The 20,987-nt window shown below is 38.9% G+C and overlaps 1 protein-coding gene across 1 annotated transcript in view; it reads left to right on the top strand.

Moving 5' to 3' along the window:
* KAT14 (lysine acetyltransferase 14) overlaps positions 1–20,987 on the top strand; it is a 53,490-nt gene that overhangs the window by 19,617 nt on the left and 12,886 nt on the right. The window contains exons 5-8 of the mRNA XM_087721833.1: positions 642–1,058; positions 3,276–3,817; positions 10,032–10,165; positions 17,280–17,455. Coding sequence (XP_087577959.1) covers positions 642–1,058; positions 3,276–3,817; positions 10,032–10,165; positions 17,280–17,455 — 1,269 coding nt within the window. The remainder of the gene's footprint in view (positions 1–641; positions 1,059–3,275; positions 3,818–10,031; positions 10,166–17,279; positions 17,456–20,987) is intronic.

Here is a 20,987-nt window from a genome sequence, read left to right as displayed (position 1 = left end):
TGATGAACCTGTAATGCTAAAATCACATTTCCACAGAACCACTTTTCCCCTTACTGTGAACATTTTCAGTGATGGTTAACCTTTTTGGCACCGAGTGCCCAAACTGGAGCGAAACTCGAAGACCAGCTGGCCAATGCACATGCGGTGTTGGCCAACATGCCAGAAACCAGAAGAACAGCTGGTGATGGCACGCTTACCCAAAGAAAGGGCTCTGCGTGCCACCTCTGGCATGGATGCCATAGATTCACCATCACGGCTTTAGATTGTCTTCTGTCTGCATTAGTTAATTAATTTTATCTTCATTTTCATATAGGAAAACAATATAGTGCAATCCTAAAATAGATTTAATGCAGTTAACCATATAAAAAATATATCCAGGAATGGCTAACCTCACACATATACCTGGTCTCATTCACTTTGCACCTTCACTGCAACCATTCTTTTCTTGGTACTCTTCTACACATTATTAAATGTCAGACTTACAACCAACAAAATATTGCACACTTTGATTTAAAATATGCAAGCGTATAAGTATCTAAATTTGCTGTGAATTTTTAAAATACTTGTAATGTAATCAGCTATAATCCGCATTGTAATGCTGATATTACGATTATGGAAACTCATTGCTTGTTTTCCGGCAGGTTCAAAACTCTCTATAGATCCAATCATTACAGTGGAGGGGCTTAGAAAGCGAGTGAGCCGCAATCCAGTAGAATCTGCTATGGAGCTGAAGGAGAAGCGGTCTCGCACTCAAGAAGCCAAAGAAATAAGGAGAGCTCAGAAAGAAGCAGCTGGCTTCATGGACAGGAGTACATCCTCTACACCAGTCAAATTCACCAGTCGAAATAGGCATTCAGACATTATGCTTGAAAAGGGGGAGGTGGTTGATTTTTCCTCCCTCAGTTCTTCTGATCAAACACCTTTGACCAGCCCATCTCCTTCTCCCTCTCTGGATTTTTCTGCTCCGGGAACTCCAGCGTCACATTCAGCTACACCTAGTCTGCTTTCAGAAGCTGATCTTATTCCAGATATAATGCCACCTCAGGCCCTTTTTCATGGTAAAAGCAATTTTTAAGTTTCCTTATGTGATCATTTTTATTAGATTCATTTGCACAAACGTATTTTGACTGTGGTTATATACTGAGATATGTAACATTTATTAAGAATGGGTATAGGACAAAGAATATATAATTTTCATGGTTGCAGCACTTGAGAAAATAAAACAGTATCCAAATAAACACTTAATGTGTAACATAGCAAATATTAATTCATCTTTTTTCTTTCCTTTTTTATTAAGACACATAAATAAATAAAATCACAATTAATATACAAAAGGAGGCATTGAATAATTTTAAAAAGCCCACAATTTGGAAATGTATCTAAATAGGTTGGTAGACTTAAGAATTTAAAGATGTTAAACATGATAATTACACTTTGCCCAGAAATACATTTATATAGACAGAAGTGTAATTTATTATTATTATTTATTAAGTTTATTTGCCACCAATCTCATTTTGAAGGGATTGAGCAGCATTAATATTAGTAATAAGTGGTTTGACAGCTTCAAAATTCGGTGTACATATTTGATTAGTAAAAGAAAAATGATACCTTATGATAATATTCATTAGATGTGCCTATGCACACTTTCCCTGTGTTGAGATGTGGAAATGGACATTATCATCTATCCATCCAGGGGAACAGCATAATTAAATATAATAACAATATTTAAACAGCAGAGACAAATGTTAGCTAGTCTGCTTAATCATCTCAAAGTTGATAGGGCATGGATAGCTTTGCTTTTTGGTTTCAAAATTACATAAAGCTGAATCATGTGCTCAGGAAGTAAAGTAAAGTAAGTTTAAATAGGAAAATAATAAACTGAGACAGGGTCATGAAGGAGAAGAATGTCTCTGTGGTTTACAAATCATACTAATATTTTCTTTTCCAGGATTAATATGGAAAAAATGTTCAGCTATTGAAAGCTGAACACAAGGAATGAATAAAGGAAAGAAGATATATGCCTCTATATTATGGCAATGTAGATAATTACTAACAATACCAAGGACTGCAAGAAGCTTATCTGTCCTGGACCAAATACACTAAACTGACTGCTCTCTTGAGATGAAAAACAGCAAATCACATTTTTGAAGCATTTAATATGAGTGCATGATAGGACTTAGAAGTAAACTATTATACCAAAGAGATAGGAAAATAGTATGGGTAGCAATTAAGATAGACAGATGTACATTGGAGTACCCTTGGAAATGCTACAGATTATCATTAAGACTAGGTTGAAATGGCAGACCTCTGTTTCTCATTTTCTCTCATGCATATATACAGACACATTTTCTCTGTGTGTGTTTTCCACATTTCTATTCGGAATAACATTTATACAAATGAGGGTAATTGGAAGAAATTTCATTATATTTAGAAAGTAGTAATCCGATATGAATAAAACTATCCTTAGTTGTAGGGTTGTTTAATTTTTCAACCAATATAAATACTACTGATTTACAGAAAGTTGTACAGGTAATCATTGACTAACGACACAATTGAGCCCCAAATTTTGTGACCTTTCTTGCCAGTCCTATTAAGTGAATTACTGCAGTTGTGAAGCTAGTCAGAGGGTTGTTAAGTGAATCTCATTTCCCCATTCACTTTGCTTGTCAGAAGGTCACATAATCATGGGACACTGCAACCATCAAAAAGGTGACTCAGCTGCCAACTGTCTAAATTTTGATCATGTGATAGCAATAGCAATAGCAGTTAGACTTATATACCGCTTCATAGGGCTTTCAGCCCTCTCTAAGCGGTTTACAGAGTCAGCATATCGCCCCCACAGTCTGGGTCCTCATTTTACCCACCTCGGAAGGATGGAAGGCTGAGTTAACCCTGAGCCAGTGAGATTTGAACAGCTGAACTGCAGATAACAGTCAGCTGAAGTGGCCTGCAGTACTGCACTCTACCCACTGCGCCACTCGGCTCTTTATGGGCATGCTGCGATGGTGTATGAAAAATGGTCATAAGTAACTTTTTCAGTGCCGTTGTAACTTCAAATCATCACTAAACGAACTGTAGTAAGTCGAGGACGACTTGTATTTTAGTTTTCTGTTTTGTAAAAATTGGGATATTGATTTTGTCTCACACTTTGTAAGGAAAATAAATCAAAGTTGACATATTTTCAGAATTTCCTAGGTATAAACATTTACTATCTGCAGAAAACGTATTTGGTTACAATATTACAGTGTTTCTCGGGCATTTTGTTTTGTTTATAGATGATGAAGAGATGGATGGTATGATAGACCCAGGAATAGAATACATCCCTCCATCCGGTGCATCAGGGACAATGATCCAAAAGAAAATGAAGCTGTCTGATCAGATTAAACAAGAGCTGATATGTGAAGAAGGAAGAGCAGAGAGGCTAGTCAATGATGTGGAAAATCATAGTAGACATGCCTTCTTTCAAGAGCAAGGTCTAAACAAGCGGAAGACCCAGCAGGCTCATAAGGATTCTCAGTCTAAATACACTTCTATTGGTATATATGAAGAAAAACTCCTTTTGAGGAACTTGGAGGCCTGTCTAAATGCAGCAGACATGACTCCTGAGGCTCGGCGGCTGAAGCGCAAGCTGATAGTCCGAAAGATGAAACGAGAGAGAGGTCTTCCCCTTTTTAACTTGGACGATATTGTGAATTCTGCTCTTATCTTGGTTGAACAGTTTTATGGAACTAAGGAAAGACTTGCCGCCTATCTGCCATCAGATTCTGCAGTATACAAAACTTCTTGCCAGGTTTTCCGAATCTTGGATCGATATCAGGTTCCTGTTTTTCTGTTGTTACTATCACTATCGTTATCATAAACTAATATACCTTATCTCACTTTTCTCTTAGGAACTTACCTTTTGAAATCTCCCCCTGTTTCTTAACAACAACCTATGAGGGCTGAGCAGTAGGCTCAAAATTTCTGTCTTTTATTAAGTTATTATCTATAATTCAACATGTATGAGAATCCACTTGGAGACAATTTGGTGCCATGGTTAAAGGCAATGTCTTACAAACTGAGAATTGGTGAATTTAGTCCCATCTTAGGCACAGAACCATTTGAATGAGATTGAGCCAATCACGCTCTCAGTCCTAGTAGGGACTACCATTTCGGGGGGAAACATTGCCAAGAAAACATTGTGAACTCAATGGCAGGAGACAAGACTGACTTGAAGGAACAAATAATAAATTATCATCTGTTGTAACATCCCTATAAATAGGATGGACCAATAATGCTTAACAACAATAACAAAGGTCTTCTAGTCCAATCACCCCTTACAAGCAAGAGTCCCTATACCATTCTGGACAAATGGCTCTCTGTTTCTTAAAAATCTCCAATGATGTAGCATCCACAACTTCTGAAGGCAAGCCATTCCACTAGTTAATTTTCATTGTCAGGGAATTTCTCCTTAGTTCTGGATTGGTTTTCTCCTTGATTAGTTTTAATCAATTTGATCAATTTTAAATCAAATTCTCCTTGATTAATTGTTCTGCATTCTGGTGTTTTAGAAAATTGATTGACACCCCCCCACCCCACTTCTTAGTGGCAAATATTGAACTATTGCTATCATGTCATCCTGGTCCTTTTTTTCACTAGACTAGAAATACCCAATTCCTGCAATCTTTCTTCATATGTTTTAGCCTCTGAACCCCTTTATAATCTTGGTTGCTCTTCTCTGTACTCTTTCCAGAGTCTCAACATCTTTTTTATATTGTGGAGACCAAAACTGAACACAATATTCCAAGTGTGGTCTTATCAAGACATTATAAAGCGGTACACTTCACATGATCCTGATTCTGATCTTAATGCAGCCAAAAAAAGCATTGGCTTTTTTGCAGCACATTGCTGGCTGTTACTTAAATGTTTGTCTACTACGTCTCCAAATGTCAAATGGACCTCTTCCACTACACTAGGTATTGCAATTTTCCTTTGTAATATCTGGAATCCAGGATCAGTTTTACTTTGTAATGTTTCTCTCCTCCCATGATAGTTAATCCAGGGACTTCTTTTCCTACAGGCCTTAAGTTACAGCCCTGGACTGGCTTCAACAAACTGCAATGGAAAACTGGGTGCACTTTCCCCAATATCTTGGGCAGCTTTAACTCTGCCATAACAGGGTTGATCAACCTCACAATAGGAAAGGGCCTCATATACTTAGGTCCCAACTTTCAGCTGGTTTAATCTGGTTTAATATCAAGGTTCTGACTGACCAAAGCAACCAACACCGAGATGATCCAATACTCTTCATGCAAAACTTTATTGAATACATCACTTCGGCACGGTTGAAGGCAAAATCAGATTTAGCTCTTTCCTGTGCTAAGCCCCATAGTTAAAGTTCACATTTTTCCACCCCCCAATTAGCTCATGTCACATTGTCCAATACATTCTCCGGATATTGTTGTGTTGTCAGGCTTTTGTAAACACCTGCTGAAGTGTCCTTGGTTCTCATGCAGATCTCTTGATATCTGGGGCCATGTTCTATGTCCTGCTCCCTTCCCCAATTTTTTGGCGTACTAAGATGTGTTAACTGAAAGACTCTGTTCCTGTGGCTCAGGAGAGGTGGAGATTGTTGGTCACATACTCCTTTGATGTTCCTTTTACCCAGAGATTCGGAAAAAAAACATATTCTGACAATAATTGCTAGGTATCCTGGCCATTCCAACATTGCTTATTTCTAGTGGCTGCTTAACTACAGTGCAGGTGGCTAGGTTCTGCGCAGCAGCACTGGGGATTCATCGGAAACACATATCCACCATAGTTACGTTATATAACAAATGTGGCAAATCCTATGCACTGCTTATTCCTTTCCCTTTTAGTATTAAACTGACAATAGGCCACACAGTTTATGGATTGTAATTTTAGTATAGTTAGACCATGTATAATTGACAGACTGGCTTTTATCATATATTTTAGTTAGTTATTATTTTATACTCGAACTTTTAATTTTATATTTACTGAGTATTTTTATTTGTTCTGTTCCCTGATGTATGACGGTAATAAAGTGAATTAGAATTGATCATACAATACCATTCAATGTCCCTTCCTTTTATATTAACCCATATGTTAACATTCAAGGAGACTTGATTTTATGCATTTCTGTAGATGTGTAGTGATTGTTTGAAGTTGCCCTATCTAGTGCCAAAGGTGGTTAAGTATTCATGGCCTTCTTTTATTAGAATAAGGTGATAAGTATTTCTTGTAAAAATACTTGCTTTCTGTAGCCTATCTAATAGGTCTGGAATTAATGACAGTAGATAATGATCTCTTACTGTGACTGCATTTAAATCCCTGTAATCATGGACCACTGTCACTGGAGGTTTCTCACAGTTATTAGGCCCACTAGGGTAGGATTGGTGAACCTTTCGGCACAGAGTGCCCAAACTGGAACGCGCATGCATGCATGTGCATGTGTCACTGGAGTGCTGGAAACCCGAAAACCAGCTGGCCGGTGTGCACATGCCTGTTTTTTTGGCTGGTTTTGGCCACTTTTCAGGCTGTTTTCCAATGAAGACCAGTTGGCTGGCACGTATGTATGTGCCAGAAATTGGAACAGCAGCTGGCTGAAAAACAGGCTGGGTGCTGCGAAAAATGGCCTGAAAAACAGCCTCAAAACGGCCCAAAAAACAGCCTCAAAACTGGCTTGAAAAACACTCCGTTTTTTGGGCAGTTTTGGCTGTTTTCAGGCCGTTTCCCGGTGCTCTGGTGCCTGCGAAGACCAGCTGGCTGGCACGTATGTGCATGCTGGAAACCAGAAGAGCAACTGGCAATGGCGCGTGTGCCCACTGAGAGGGCTCTGGGTGCCACCTCTGGCACAGGTGCCATAGGTTTGCCATCACGACACTAGGGTCTTGCTTCTTGGGTACAAAGAAATTGAGAGCCAAGGCAGGAGACTGAGAAGGACTTATGAATTCCTTTTTCAAATTAGAGTCCAAATATTGTTTTAAAGTCTCTAATTCTATAGTAAACATTTGGTATTGTCTCTTGTGAATTTTGGCACCGGGGACCAGGTTTATGGCGCAATCACAGTCTTTGTGGAGGGAAGGCCGAAGCTTCCTTCTTTCCTAACATATCAATGAAGTCTGCATATTTACTTTATAGATTGGTCATCTTTTTCGTTAAGGGGGGCGTGTAGGAGGCTTTGGAGGGCTGATCATAGTGAGAAAGGCATTCGGGATTTTCAAAGCAATAGACTGGTTTTTCCACTTTATAGTGGGGTCCTGTTGTAGGTTCCTAGCACTATTGGAAGATCTGTGTAATCTGCTATGAAAAGAGTTAACTCTTTTAAACACTAATTTAAACTTCAAAGGCACTGTAGATGAGTAATGGAGCCTGCTTTTAAAATTTGGCCATCAATAGTTATCACTGGCAATTGAGACTTTGGGAACTGTAGGTATCATAGGTTTATGAACTGTGGCTAGGCTTATGAAGTCAGAGGTTGAGCCAGAATCTATCGAAACAGGGACCACTGGGAAGTATCAGGGTTGGATCAAATTTTATTAATGTACCTGAGTGGAGATAATTAACCATTCAGTGCTTTGGGTAGCTCCCCCAGGAGCTCATGAAAGGAGAGGCTTGTTGTCCAGGTGGTGGGTAATGGAGACATTGCTGCGCTGTCTGTTGTCTCTCCTGGGAGGTTTTGCTAGGACTATTTTTGATGATTGGCCAGGCTCTCAATAGAAACAAAGGGCTAGTTGTTTGCACCTTTGCCGTTCTGCTCCTGGAATTTTATCTGATGGTTCCAATTTGCATTGGCTCTTCAGCATCCAAATCAGAAGGGCAGGGAAGCTAGGGGAAGTGATGGAATCAGGTTTGGAAGTAGTTGGCTGGGGCTGCCGAAAAATGCTTTTAAGACTCTGCTGTTAACAGCAGCTAGGTAGAGATCTTGTAGAACCTGGGGAATATCTTGTTTTATCAGTTGTGTCATTATGGATTTGTTGAGTCCCATTTTGGAATTGTGCCTGTAAGGTTTTCTCATTCCAATCCAGATCCGCTGCAGTGATCTTGAAATCTTCAACATAAGTTTTGACTTACTTGACTTAAGTCTTTAGCGTCAGTACGGCATCGCCAATCCCTTCGCTGTAGAGTCGCATGCATCCCGAATCAACGGGATCCATGATTCTAGGCTGAGTACTACTTGAGCTCGCCGGGCCCAAGAGTCGACAGAGCCCCTTCTGTTGGAAAAACGGTGGGCACCTCGCGAAGGCAGGGGTTGTCTTGATAATGAGAGGCTATATTTTGCGCGTCAATTATCCTTGCCCACCTTCAACATAAGTTCTGACAGAATTGTTGCCTTGGTGGAGTTGGAAGATGTGTGGTTTGGCAGTTTCTATTTGAATAGGGTCCAAAATGCTCTCTAAATCTAGTGAGGAAGTTTAAGTAACTATCCAGGATGGGGTCATTGGTTTTGATGAATGGAAGGGTCCATTTGGCAGCAGAATTAATTAAAAGCATGAGGATAAAAGAGACTCTTGATCTGTCTTATCAGAAACTTCCTAGGTTTGGTGTTGATGAACACGACATACTGTGCTAAGAATGTTCTCATTTTATTAGACTCAACTATGAATCTCAGCAATAGACAGGAGCCTTGGGGAAAAGCAGGGCAGGAACCGGCAGTTGTGCTTGGGCTAGTGGAGCAGGTGTTGCAGTTGCAGGGGAATGCCTTGTTGACTCAAGATCTGCATTTGCTACATTATCTGTTGAAAATTGGCTTCAAGATTTCTAATGTCATCTTCAATGCTCTCTTGGCATCTGCTGATGCCAAAGTGTCTGGTTTGTTTCCTATTGTTCCAAATGGCAGTCCAATCTCTTTGCGAAGGCCTCCAGTGATGAAGCTGCCTGGATTGATTTCCCCATGTTGATGGGGGATCTGTCTGTGGCTCAGCTGCAGGGTAATGGGTCATTTCACTTGCCGCTGTGTGGAAGGAGTAAAAGTCTCCATTCCAGTACATTGCAGAGCCTTTGCTAGGGAAGGAGGGGGAGTATTCACTCACATTTGGCTGCACAAGTTGGTCTGGGAGTCTCCAATCATCTGGTCGGCTACTGGGTGATTGTTCTTGCCCTCTCCAGACATGTGTTGAAATAGCCTTTTCAACCCCCTCCGGTTGTGACCGCATATTTCCAGATGCTATAAATCTCCAAATTTACTCCTCCACAAATTCCTTTACAGTTCGGAAGATTTGCAGAGAAGCGACTTGTCCTCTGCTTCCATTCTCAAAGGCTCTCATCTTCATCTTTGCTGATATTTTTCGCTGACCCGGGTCAGGTCAGTGATAGGAGTCAGCACTCCTCCCAGCCCCCGTGCTCAGATTCGGGTTTTCACAGATGTGCCAACATGACTCTCTTAATAAATTAGAACTTTGAGTAATGCTTTGCTTTGGACTCTGATTTAATTTTGGATATTATTTGGAACCCTGACATTAACCTGAATCTCCCTTAAAATATTTCACCAGCTACCCCTACAAGCCCCAAATTTCCATTGCTCAGCAAGATAATTGTAAAATGTGTTTTGCTCATTTTACAATGTTTCTTACCACTTACTGAATCACTGCAGTTGTTAAGTTAGTAACATGGTTGTTACTAACAACGGCTTTGCCATTGACTTTGCTTGTCAGAAAGTTGCAAAAGGTGATCACATGTTCCCTGGACACTGCAACTGTCATAAATACATATCCCTGCAGTGTCACCAATTCAGAATTTTTACTTATCGTTTTATTATGCCCAGTATGGGCTTCAAAGTAAGATAAGCAATTCGATTTTATATGCATGACCACTTATTTAGTAGATGTTTTCTCTAGGATGCATGCAACTTCTTGCTATTTTGGATATCTATATCATCTTGATATATTAAAATTTTCTTTGTTCTGCTTAACATTAGATGCCATCATATACATCTGCCATATCTGATTAATCATTGGTACTAGCCAATGATTAGCTGATTTTATTTTCTGATTATTTCTGTAACTCAATTATTTCTTAATTTTGTTTTACAGACTAAAGTTTCTGCTGCGAAAGAGTTTCAACATAGAACTACAACATTTTGGTGCCGACTTGTAGGCTCTGAAGATACGACTGATCATAGCATTATCAGTCCTTATACTTCTCGTGTTTTGAAACCTTATATCAGGTATAGATATGCTATTGGGAAGACATTTTTTCTTCTGGATCCTTTATATTCTTTGATCTTGATAACTGTTGATAATTAAGAAAATAACACTGGTCAGCTATAGCACTCCTATTGCTTTTTCTCATTGCATTGTCCTGAAGAAGATAAAAGACAAGTAAAAGGTGGCTTTCAGGATGGGTGGCTTCTGCATATAGACAAGGAAAAGGAAAGTGGAGTTTCCTTCTTCCTACCACAGTAAAACCCTGACTATACTAAGATTATGATGCTAATAAAGGACTCACCTTTAATCCAGAATTTATCACATGGCAACATATGCTAAACATTTTGATAATTTAACATTATGTGAAAAAATGGAACATATACCTTACTTGCTGAAGGAAGAGCTGGTGAGTTTAATGGGAGATTAAATACTTAGATTTAATGCACACATCCGGTGACATCAATGTCATAGAATCATGATGGAAGAGAGCTGACGTCGTGACAGTACGACGTGCGATCTTGATGCTCCGAGATCGCAGTTGAATTCCTGCCGCTGGACGGTCCTTTCAGACTTAAACTGTCCCGCAGAGACGGTGATTGAGAAGGATACCTCCTGCTGATCTCAGGGACATCGCCAAGTCCCTGAAAGATCCAGGAATAGCCTTTTTTTCCAACGACAGCAACACAGCTAATGAAGCTGCTGAAGTTGGGAGAGCTCCGGAATGGGAAGAAAGCAGAAAGAGAAAGTGTGTCAAATTGGTGAGGAAATTTTATTATTAGAGGAAGAGACTACCCAAGAAAAAAAATTAAGATTGAAGACAAAAGACTGTAGGCGGCGAGATTGATCTGCATTGAACTTAGTGTGTTATCCAATTTCTAATTTTTTTTTTTTTCCACAATGGAACTTTTGCAGGGGCTCCCTATTTTTTAAACTGAATGGATTAATTTTTTCTTCTTTTTTCACTTTTGCTTATACCTATGGGTTCAAATTCTCCTTTTTTATAATGCTTGATTTGATTGATTGGATTGTTTTTTATTTCCATTTAAGGTTTTTTCTCTCTCTTAAGCTTGGAATATGAAGAAGAAAATAAGGATTAAAGAGGGTTATAACAACAGGAGGAAAAGCAGTTACACTGCCACTTAGAGGCTGGAGGCTGGATACATTATTTTTTCTTCTTTCTCTTTGATCATTTGAGATTCAAGGTTCTTTCAGCTTGCTTACTGACAGTGATAGTGGAAAGTGCACAAGTTGTTTATACAGGTGCCTTTTGGAAATTTTATCACTAGCTTTTGGAGAGAAGAAAACATTTTGACTTGAAAGATAATAAATGAACCTGTTTGAAGTTTAGCCTTAAACCCTATAGTGGCAGATCTGCAAAATTGAGAGAATGGCCCAGCAAGAAAAAGAAACTGTAACATAGCAAATGATTGTTTGAAATTCAAAATCTATTAGTTATGACAGAGAATTGAAAAGAATTTGGAGAATATGGAATACAAAACAGAAAAATCGGATGGAGAAACTGAGGATGTTTACCAAATGAAGAAAGTGGAGGACAGAGTTCAAAAGATGGAAGGAAAAAAATAAGCAAAGAGATAAGAAAACTCTGGATACTGACACAAAGTGAGCATGGTTGGTAATGGCAAGAGCGGAATATGGAAAGGGACGATGGATGGATTGGAATTCTACCCCAGACTTCAAAGCACAGAAGAACAAAAGAAAGAAAAATTGACGGAGATAAGGAGAGAAATCTTGATAGAAGCACTAGTGATAACTAAAGATAAGCTGATGGAAAGAGCAGATATTGGATTTCAAGCTTTTGTGAGATACGAAAGGAACAGCATGTTGCCAAGGGAGGTTTACATAAGATTTATTAAGAAAGTAACTAGAACATTAATACAGCAAATGGCAAGAGATATAAGATTGTACTATTGCTGGAGGGATACAGGTTGATGCAATGAAAATGTATAATAAAAATTAAGCTAAATTTAGTTTCCTAGTAGTATGTATAAAATGAAGCGACAATAGCTATAGGTAAATAATGATTAATAACGGTAATACATATAGATATATCAGTTTGATAATATGAAATTTTATATAAACAATATATGGAGATTATGAGAGGAGGTTTAAAAGCTTTATCTAGAATATGTTATAAAGATGTATTGTGATTGGATGATTTTAGGATGATTTAATGGAATGTTATATAATCCTATTCTAGATTTTGAATATTATATATAAAAGGACGTAAAAACAATTATAGTCAAATTACGGTTGAGATATAATAATTGTGATATACATGAATATAGGTGAATTTAAAATATGATTTGATATTAAAAGCAGGTGGTAACTATGGAAGAGATGCATGGAAATACTGTAACCAACTGACATACTTTCTACAATTTGTAATGGAAGATGGTTTTTTATTTTTATTTTTTTAATGTTTGTTTTGTCTTTGTTTAAAAATAAATAAAAATTGTTAGTTTTTTTTAGAAAAAGAGTCATAGAATCATAGGGCTGGAAAGTTTCTTGGAGGTCTTTTAGTCCAGCTCCCTTCCCAAAACAGGAGACTTTCTGCATCCCAGATAAATGACTGTCCAACTTTTTTTTTTAAGACCTCCAGTGATGGAGCTCTCACAACTCCAAGAGGCAAGCTATTCGATTAATTATTCTTACTAATTATTCTTCAAGAAATTTCTCCTTTGTTCCGGATTGGATCTCTTTTTAACGTACTTCCATCCATCGCTTCTTGTTTTGCTTTTGGAGAATGTCAACTCCTCCCTATGAAAGCCCCTCAAATACCAGAAGATAGTTATCATGTCATCCCTATCATGTAATTCTCTTGTTAGGCTAGACATGTTTAGTTCCCTTAAGAATTCATCATATGGTTTAGTTTCTAGATTGCTTATCATCTATTTGTTCTTCTCTACATCCTTTCTAGGGTCTCAGCATCTTTTTTGTATCATGGTGACCAGGATGTGTATTCCAAGTGTGACCTCAGTAGTGCATTATAGAGTGGCCTTAGTGGCACTTCTCGTTATCTTGATGCTGTCCCTCTGTTCCCTCTGATGTAGCCTAGGATTGCATTGACTTTTTGGCAGCTGAACACACTGCTAGCTCATATGTAACTAATGGCCTACTAGGACACAAAGATCCCTTTCACAGTTACTACTCTATTGAGCCAGGTACTGCCTGTTCTATACCTATGCATTTAGTTTTCCTGCCTAAGGGCAGGATCTTACTTTTCTTACCACTGGACTGTATTTTGTTGGATAGGACTCAATGCTCAACTCTTGTCAAAATCCTTCTGAATTATAAATTTATCTTCCAAACTGTTATTCCCCTTAGTTTGTTGTAGTTTGCAAATTTGATAAGTTCTCCTTCTGTCCCATCATCTATGTCATTTATGAAAATGTTGAAGAGCATTAGCCCAAGACAAAATCTTGAGGTACCTCACTGCATGCTTCCCTCCATATAGATGTAATTCCATTAAGAGCTACACTGAGTGCAGTTGGTCAGTCAACTGCAAATCCATCTAATGGTAGTATTATCATACATTGTTCTATCACATCAAGAAATGGGCTGCTGTCTACTTTGTCAAATGGCTTACTGATGTCCAAGTATACTATCCATAGCATTTCATTGATATGCTAATTTAGTCAGTTTATTAAAGAAGGGAATAAGGTTTGTCTGCCATGATCTCTTTTTAATAAACTTATGCTGGCTTCCAGACATTGCTTAATTCATTTTTAGGTGCTGACAAATCTGCTTGAATATCTTTTTTAGGCTTTTTCCAAATATTCATTTTGCTAACTGATTAGCAAAAAGTTCATTTATTTTTTTCTGCTTCTGCTTTTCTGTAGTACACTGTTTTGTAGTAGGCTCCCTTTCTACTTTTCTCTCCCTTTCTCATTGTCTTGTCCGTTATGCTTGGGATTTGATCTTAAAGATTGATCTCCCTAGTTTAAAGCCCTTTGGGTGAGCCTGGCTAGTTGTTTTTCAAACACATTCTTTCTGGTCCTTGCGATGTGTAGCCCATCTCTTGCTAGAAGTCCTTCTTCTAAGTAACGTAAAACATGGTATAGAAATCCAACATTTTCTTTGTGGCACCATCCCTTGAGCCAGTAGTTTACTTCTAGAACCCTCTATTCCCTCATTGGATCTTGACCTTTTGTTGGAAATACAGATGAGACTACTACTTGTGCTCCCAGATGCTTTGTTTTTCTGCCTTGTTGTTCATAGTCCCTTGAAATTGTTTTCAGGCTCTTAGTTGTATTATTCAGCCCAACATGAAACAGAAGAAAGTGATAATAATCTGTGGGCTTCATTATTTTAGTAAATCTCCTTGCTACATCTTTAATCTTTGCATCTGGGAAACAATGCATCTCTCTAGAGAAATTGTCCTATTAATATAGTCTTATTAAAAATTAGAAGTTCAGCGATACTGGACTTAATTCTCACTAACAGAGATGAAAGAGGGGGTTAAAGTTATGGGAATTTAGGAGGAGAATGACTATATGATATTTGGAATATATAATGTCAATATAATGCAGACAAGAAGCAACAGATCAAAGTTAAACTAGTGTCTTAGACTTTAAGAAAGTGGATTTCAGTAACTTAGATCTTTGGAAGGTGTTCCTGGATGGAAATCTTGAAGGAAAAAAGAAATCAAAAAGTTTGGAAAACTCTGAAAAATGAGATTATAAAAACCTAGTCTAGCACAATACCATAGAGAACGAAATACAAGAGATCAAGAGGTGGGTTCCTATCGGTTCAGCCAAACCAGTAGTGTTATGCCGGCCTGAGTCGCAGAACTGGCAGCAACCCAGGCTGGCCATGCCCCTGAACCGGTTCCCTGGTTGTTGCCATTGCAGCTCCCATTTTTTGGGGAGTTCTGCACATGCGCAGAACAATTTCCATTGAACTGGGCATTCACACATCCAGCCCATGCATGAGCAAACTGGCAGTAATGTTGGCTAGAACCCACCCCTAAAGGGATCCCAGAAAAAATCAGCATGGTTGCATAAAAAACTTAAATTGTAAGACAAAAGGACAAGTATATAAAAATAGAAAAGGGGACACATAACTGAAGCAGAATATTAGCATACAGCCTGAATCTGTAAAAATGAAGTCAGGAAAACTAAGCTCACAATGAATAAAGACTTGTAAAAAAAGTCCAAAACAATTTCAATATGTTAAAAAAAGTCAAGGAAAACAAGTTTCTGATAAGGCTAGTTGACAACTTTGTTACCAAAAAGATAGAGGAGGGAACTAGAGGGTCAGTTAACACTGGACTTATCAGTTACTAACAAAGATGAAATGGGGTTGAAGTTGCAGGAACTTTGGGGGAGGGTGACTGTCATTCTGGAATGCAACATAATGTAATTCAACAAAGTAACACTACTGTCTTAGACTTTAAAAGACCTGACTTCAATGAACCTAAGAGTTAGGAAGCAGTTCACAAATAGGAATCCTAAAGTGTGGGGGTGGGGGGCCTCAAGATGCTGAGGAAATTGGAAAAATGAAAAAAAAATAAAAGCTCAATTTAATACAATACCTGAGAGAAATAAAATAAAAACAAGAGACCCCAGATGAAAACAGTAAATTTGCATAAAGAAGTTTCTGACAAACTGGGAGAGAAACAAGAATACCACCAAATAGCTCAAATCTGCAAGGATGAAGTCAGGAAAGCTAAGGCTCAGAATGAAGTAAAAGTTGGAACAAATGCCAAAAATAATTTTAAAAGTTTGTTTGAACATGTAAGAACACAAAAAAAGTTAAGTCCAAACTATCAAAACCGTAACTATCTGTTCTGTATCAGTACCGTAAAGGAATACAAATCAAAATAGGCAAGAAAATGGTAAGAGAACACCAATTCACCATAGATGAGTTCAGATTACCAGGATCAAATGGATTACATCCCAGAAACCTGAAGGTGCTGGTAGATATTATCTCAGAACTGTTGAACTATATTTTTCAAACATCCTGGAGCACTAGGATGCTGATCTATATATCAGTGTTTTTCAACCACTGTGCCGCGGCACACTAGTGTGCCGTGACATAGTGTAAGGTGTGCCGTGGGAAAAACACTTTATATATAGTCAATATAGGCACAGAGTTATTTTTTTTCAACATTTTCTAATGGTGGTGTGCCTCGTGATTTTTTTCATGAAAAAAGTGTGCCTTTGCACAAAAAAGGTTGAAAAACACTGCTATATATGATGACTGTTCCTGTGACTAGTGAATCACCTATTATCGACAAACATTAATTTTTTGCTCTCAGGTTAATATTGAAATAACAAGGTGCATAATGTTGAAATAGAGTGACCACTAAGACCACTTTTGGGAGTCCCAAAAGGTGTTGTCTTGAAATTCTGCTTTTGGGGAATTCAGGACAGTGAGTCAGATCGAAATATTCCTATTTTTTATAGGAATAAAAGGATATCCCTAAGTATTTCTCAGTGGAGATAGTTGGAAAGTATTATTGTAGTCTTTCTTAGGATAGCATATTTGTATTTGTAAAAATCTTTGGATTTTTCCTATTCATATACTTCTTAATCTGAAATGAATTGAGAATGGGCTTTCCTTTCTTACAAGTGGGCAGCTACGGGAGGCTCGTCTTCATGTGGCGGCGCCGGCAGCAACCAGAAGTGCATAGGAGGCACGCAATATCTAGGCCACAGGCAAGCCGAGAGACAGAGTGGGTGGGCAGTTGCAGGAGAGTCATCTTCACATCTCTACTTGCCTGTGGCCCACACTGCACATCCAGATTGCGTTCCTCCCCCCTGCACCTCTGCCGCTGTCCGCTATGCGAAGACGAGCCTCTTGCAGTCGGCTGCCAGCTCCAGCCCACTGACTCAGCTTTCCTGTGGCCGGCACCATATGTCCGGATCGCCTGGCTCTCTCTTCCTCCAGCTGTTGCTTGGGATTCACCTGCGCAGGCTGTGGCTGCTGCCAGAAACCGTCAACCTCCACCTCCTCTGGTACTGGCCATGTCCATCCCCCATTCACCAGGGCTTATTTTGGAGGTAGAGCTAATAGGTGCACGCTTTAAAAAAATCAGACTAGGTCTTATTTTCTGGGTAGGTCTTATTTTTGGGGAAACATTAACTCAGTTTTTTCAATTGTTTTCTCTAGACGCGATTATGAGAACAGGCCCCCAAAACTTCAGCTGCTGATGGAAATACGAGCTCATTATCATAAGAATGATCCAAACTGGACTCCTGAACCAGAAGCCCCCATTGATTATTGCTATGTGCGTCCTAATCACATCCCGACCATTAATTCATTGTGCCATGAGTTCTTCTGGCCAGGTAGGATTTTACTAGATCATAGCTAGCCAATCTTTCCTGATCTAAATGCTGCATCTGATTGACTGAATAACTTGGTGGGCTGAGGTCTTCCACTAACTAAGTAGTGGTACCAGAAGTAGCAAATTAAAAGGTTTTGACAGATGTAGGGGATGGAATAAGAATGGAAATTAGAATTTTTGCCTCAGAATAATTTTGTGCTTCCATTCCTTCCTTATTTCTCTCTTTTAAAAAAATTGCAAGTCTCATTGCTAAATCTAGGCCATATGCCATTGAATACTGGTAATTTTATTTTGTCCCATTAGGGATTTAAAAGATGAGAACAAATACATTTTCTCTTCTAATGGCTGATAGCATCTATTTTTACACTGTAAAAATCATACTTCCAAAATGTTGGGGATGGGAGGCAGAGATTCTATTGAATTTCACTGGAACATCTTTGGGTATTTTTACAGATGCTAGGGTTTACATGCAGAACTAATTTGTCACACTAAGTCCAAAGATGAAACAGTGAAATCCAGTTGAGTTCAGTTCTTTGTTTTCCCTAATACAGAGTTTTTCAACCTTTCCAGCTTTGTGGCCGGCAGTGGGGGGGCGGGGTGGTGGTGTTAGTTCCACCCAAGCAGCTGGCAAATGTGCATGCACCCACAATACCATTTGCGCGAGTGGTGGGCACCGCTTCTGCAGTCCAGTTGCGAAACAGCTCATTGTCCAGTGCAGGTAGTCCTCAACTTACCACCATAATTGAGCCCAAAATTTATATTGCTATGTGAGAAATGTGTTAAGTGAGTTTTGCCCCATTTTACAACTTTTATTGCCATAGTTGTTAAATGAATCACTGCGATTGTTAACTTAGTAACACAGATTACTAAGTAGTAACCTGGCTTCCCCATTGGCTTTGCTTGTCAAAACTTTGCAAAAGGTGATCACATGACTCCAGGACACTGCTATGGTCCTAAGTATGACACAATTTCCAAACATCTTAAATTTGGTCACATCATGGAAATGTTGCAAAGATCGTAACTATGAAAAACAGTCAAATCATTTTTTCAGTGTCATTGTAACTTCAAACGGTCACTGAATGAACAGTTGTAAGTTGAGGACTGCCTGTAGTGGACTGGGGATTGGGAACCCCTGGTCTAATAGACAGAAACTCATCAGACTAAAGTTATAATCTTCTAACCTAATAGATTTACCTTGATAGATACCTGTGTGACTACCCTGAACCTTTTTCTCTCTTCTCCTATCCAGTTTAGGACTGCACAGTCTCTTATTTGGGCCTGGAATGTGTTGCTTTTTCTTTGGGAAGCTACAGTGCTGTTGCTGGAAGTTTCCTACCCCACTTCTTCACCTGCACATTCCAACAAATAATTGACAATGTATCAAAGTTGTTGGCATTCCTATAGGCATAATTGAATAAAAAGTAGCCACGCTACCTTCCGTATTACTAGATGATTACTCTCTTATCTAACTATATCCACATAAAAATATTTTTCTGACTTTTATCCCTATTAATTGTGCATTATTTCCTACCCGGTATCCAATACTAATCTTCTGACCATTAATTGCTGCATTTTTTTTGAGCTTGATAGACAACTCCTACAAATTTCCTAATAGCAGTTATGTCAACTAAGAGAGCAGAATAGTTAGGAACATCTACTGGTGTTCTATATGGAAGTGGTTGCCATATGAATAGCTTCATGCCTTAATTCCAAGTGAATTCACAATTGGTTGTTACTATAGGTTGCAAAAGTTTGTGCTACTTACCTTTTTTGTCTGACACTACCTCAATATACAATGGGGCACCTAGGATGTATTTGCTATAGAAATCAGAGAAATGGCCCATTTGTGGCATACAAACCAGGAGACCAAATCAAGCAGGTCTCACATTTCATCGTGAATCACTGTGGGAGGGAAGTCCATCACATTGGCATTTATTGCCACCTCTTTGGTCAGGGGGCAGCCACACATGGGCATCCTAGGAATAGAAGTCTTACTAATTGACACTTGGCTTCATAGATTAGACCGTCCATGCTTGCCAGTCACTTCAGAACACACAGTATGGCCTTTGGCTCCAGAGTCTGTCTGCCAGAGAATATTATAAACAATTTTGAGAATATTCCTGTAGTCCATCCATTGTATGTGGGCCAGAAGTCAGTATGATGCTTACGTGCTGTTAAAGAAAGTTGATGGAGTATGATAATGTACAAAAAAAATCATGAACTTGTGGCAAAACTCAAGCAGTATTTTGTACTTTTATTTAAAACTATTTTATTTAATAGAAGATATATATGGGTAATGCTTTTTTTGCTGACAAAACGTGATCCACTGGAGAAGGAAATGGCAATCTACGCCAGCATCTTTGCCATGAAAACCCCATGGACAGATATGAAGCCGGAGGATGAACCCCTCAGGTTGGAAGGTGTCCAATATGCTACTGGGGAACAGCAGAGGACTAGTACTAGTAGCGCCAGAAAGAGTGAAGCGGCTGGGCCAAAGCTGAAAGGACGGTCAGCTGTGGATGTATCTGTTGGTGAAAGGAAACTCCAATGCTGTAAAGATATATACATGGGAACCTGGAATGTAAGATCCATGAAAAGGCAAGCTGGACATGGTCAAACAAGAGATGACAAGACTGAACATCGACATCTTAGGAATCGGCGAACTAAAATGGAAGTAATGGGTGAATTTAATTCAGATGACCATCAGGTATACTACTGTGAGCAAAAATCCCTATGAAGGCCTTCATGGTCAATAAAAGAGTAGGAAAAGCAATATTGGGATACAATCCCGAAAATGACAGAATGATCTCAGTTCGAATCCAAGGCAAACTATTCAACATCACAGTAGTCCAGGTCTATGCCACAACCACTGGTGCTGAAGAGGATGAAATTGACTGGTTCTATGAATCCTGCAGCACCTTATAGAATTAACACCAAAAAATGATGTCCTTATCATCATGGGGGATTGGAATGCTATAATAGGAAGCCAAAAGATAACTGGAATAACAGACACATTTGGCCTTGGAGTACAAAATAAAGCAGGACACAGGCTGATAGAATTTTGACAAGAGAATACAATGGTCATAGCAAACGCTCTTTTCCAACAACCCAAAAGACAACTCTACACATGGACATCATCAGATGGTCAACACAGAAATCAGATTGACTATGTGCTCTGCAACCAAGGATGGAGAAGCTCTATACAATCAGTAAAAACAAGACGAGGAGCTGACTGTGGCTCAGTTTCTCGTTGCAAAATTTAGGCTTAAATTGAAGAAAGTAGGGGGAAGCACTAGACCACTCAGGTATGAAGTAAATCATATCCCTGATGAATATACAGTAGAGGTGATAAGAATTAGATCTGATAGGCAGAGTGCCTGAAGAACTATGGACGGAGGTTCACAACATTGTACAAGAGATAACAACTATAACCATCCCAAAGGGGGAAAAAATGCAAGAAAATAAAATGTCTGAGGAAGCTTTGCAAATAGCTGAGGAAAGAAGGGAAGCGAAAGGCAGAGGAGAAAGAGAAA

Source organism: Thamnophis sirtalis, unplaced genomic scaffold (genome assembly GCF_051295495.1).
Source record: "Thamnophis sirtalis isolate CommonGarterSnake01/CBP01778 unplaced genomic scaffold, rThaSir2_p1.2 scaffold_8, whole genome shotgun sequence".
Taxonomy (NCBI): Eukaryota; Metazoa; Chordata; class Lepidosauria; order Squamata; family Natricidae; genus Thamnophis; species Thamnophis sirtalis.
This window is presented reverse-complemented; position numbering and strand designations above follow the sequence as displayed.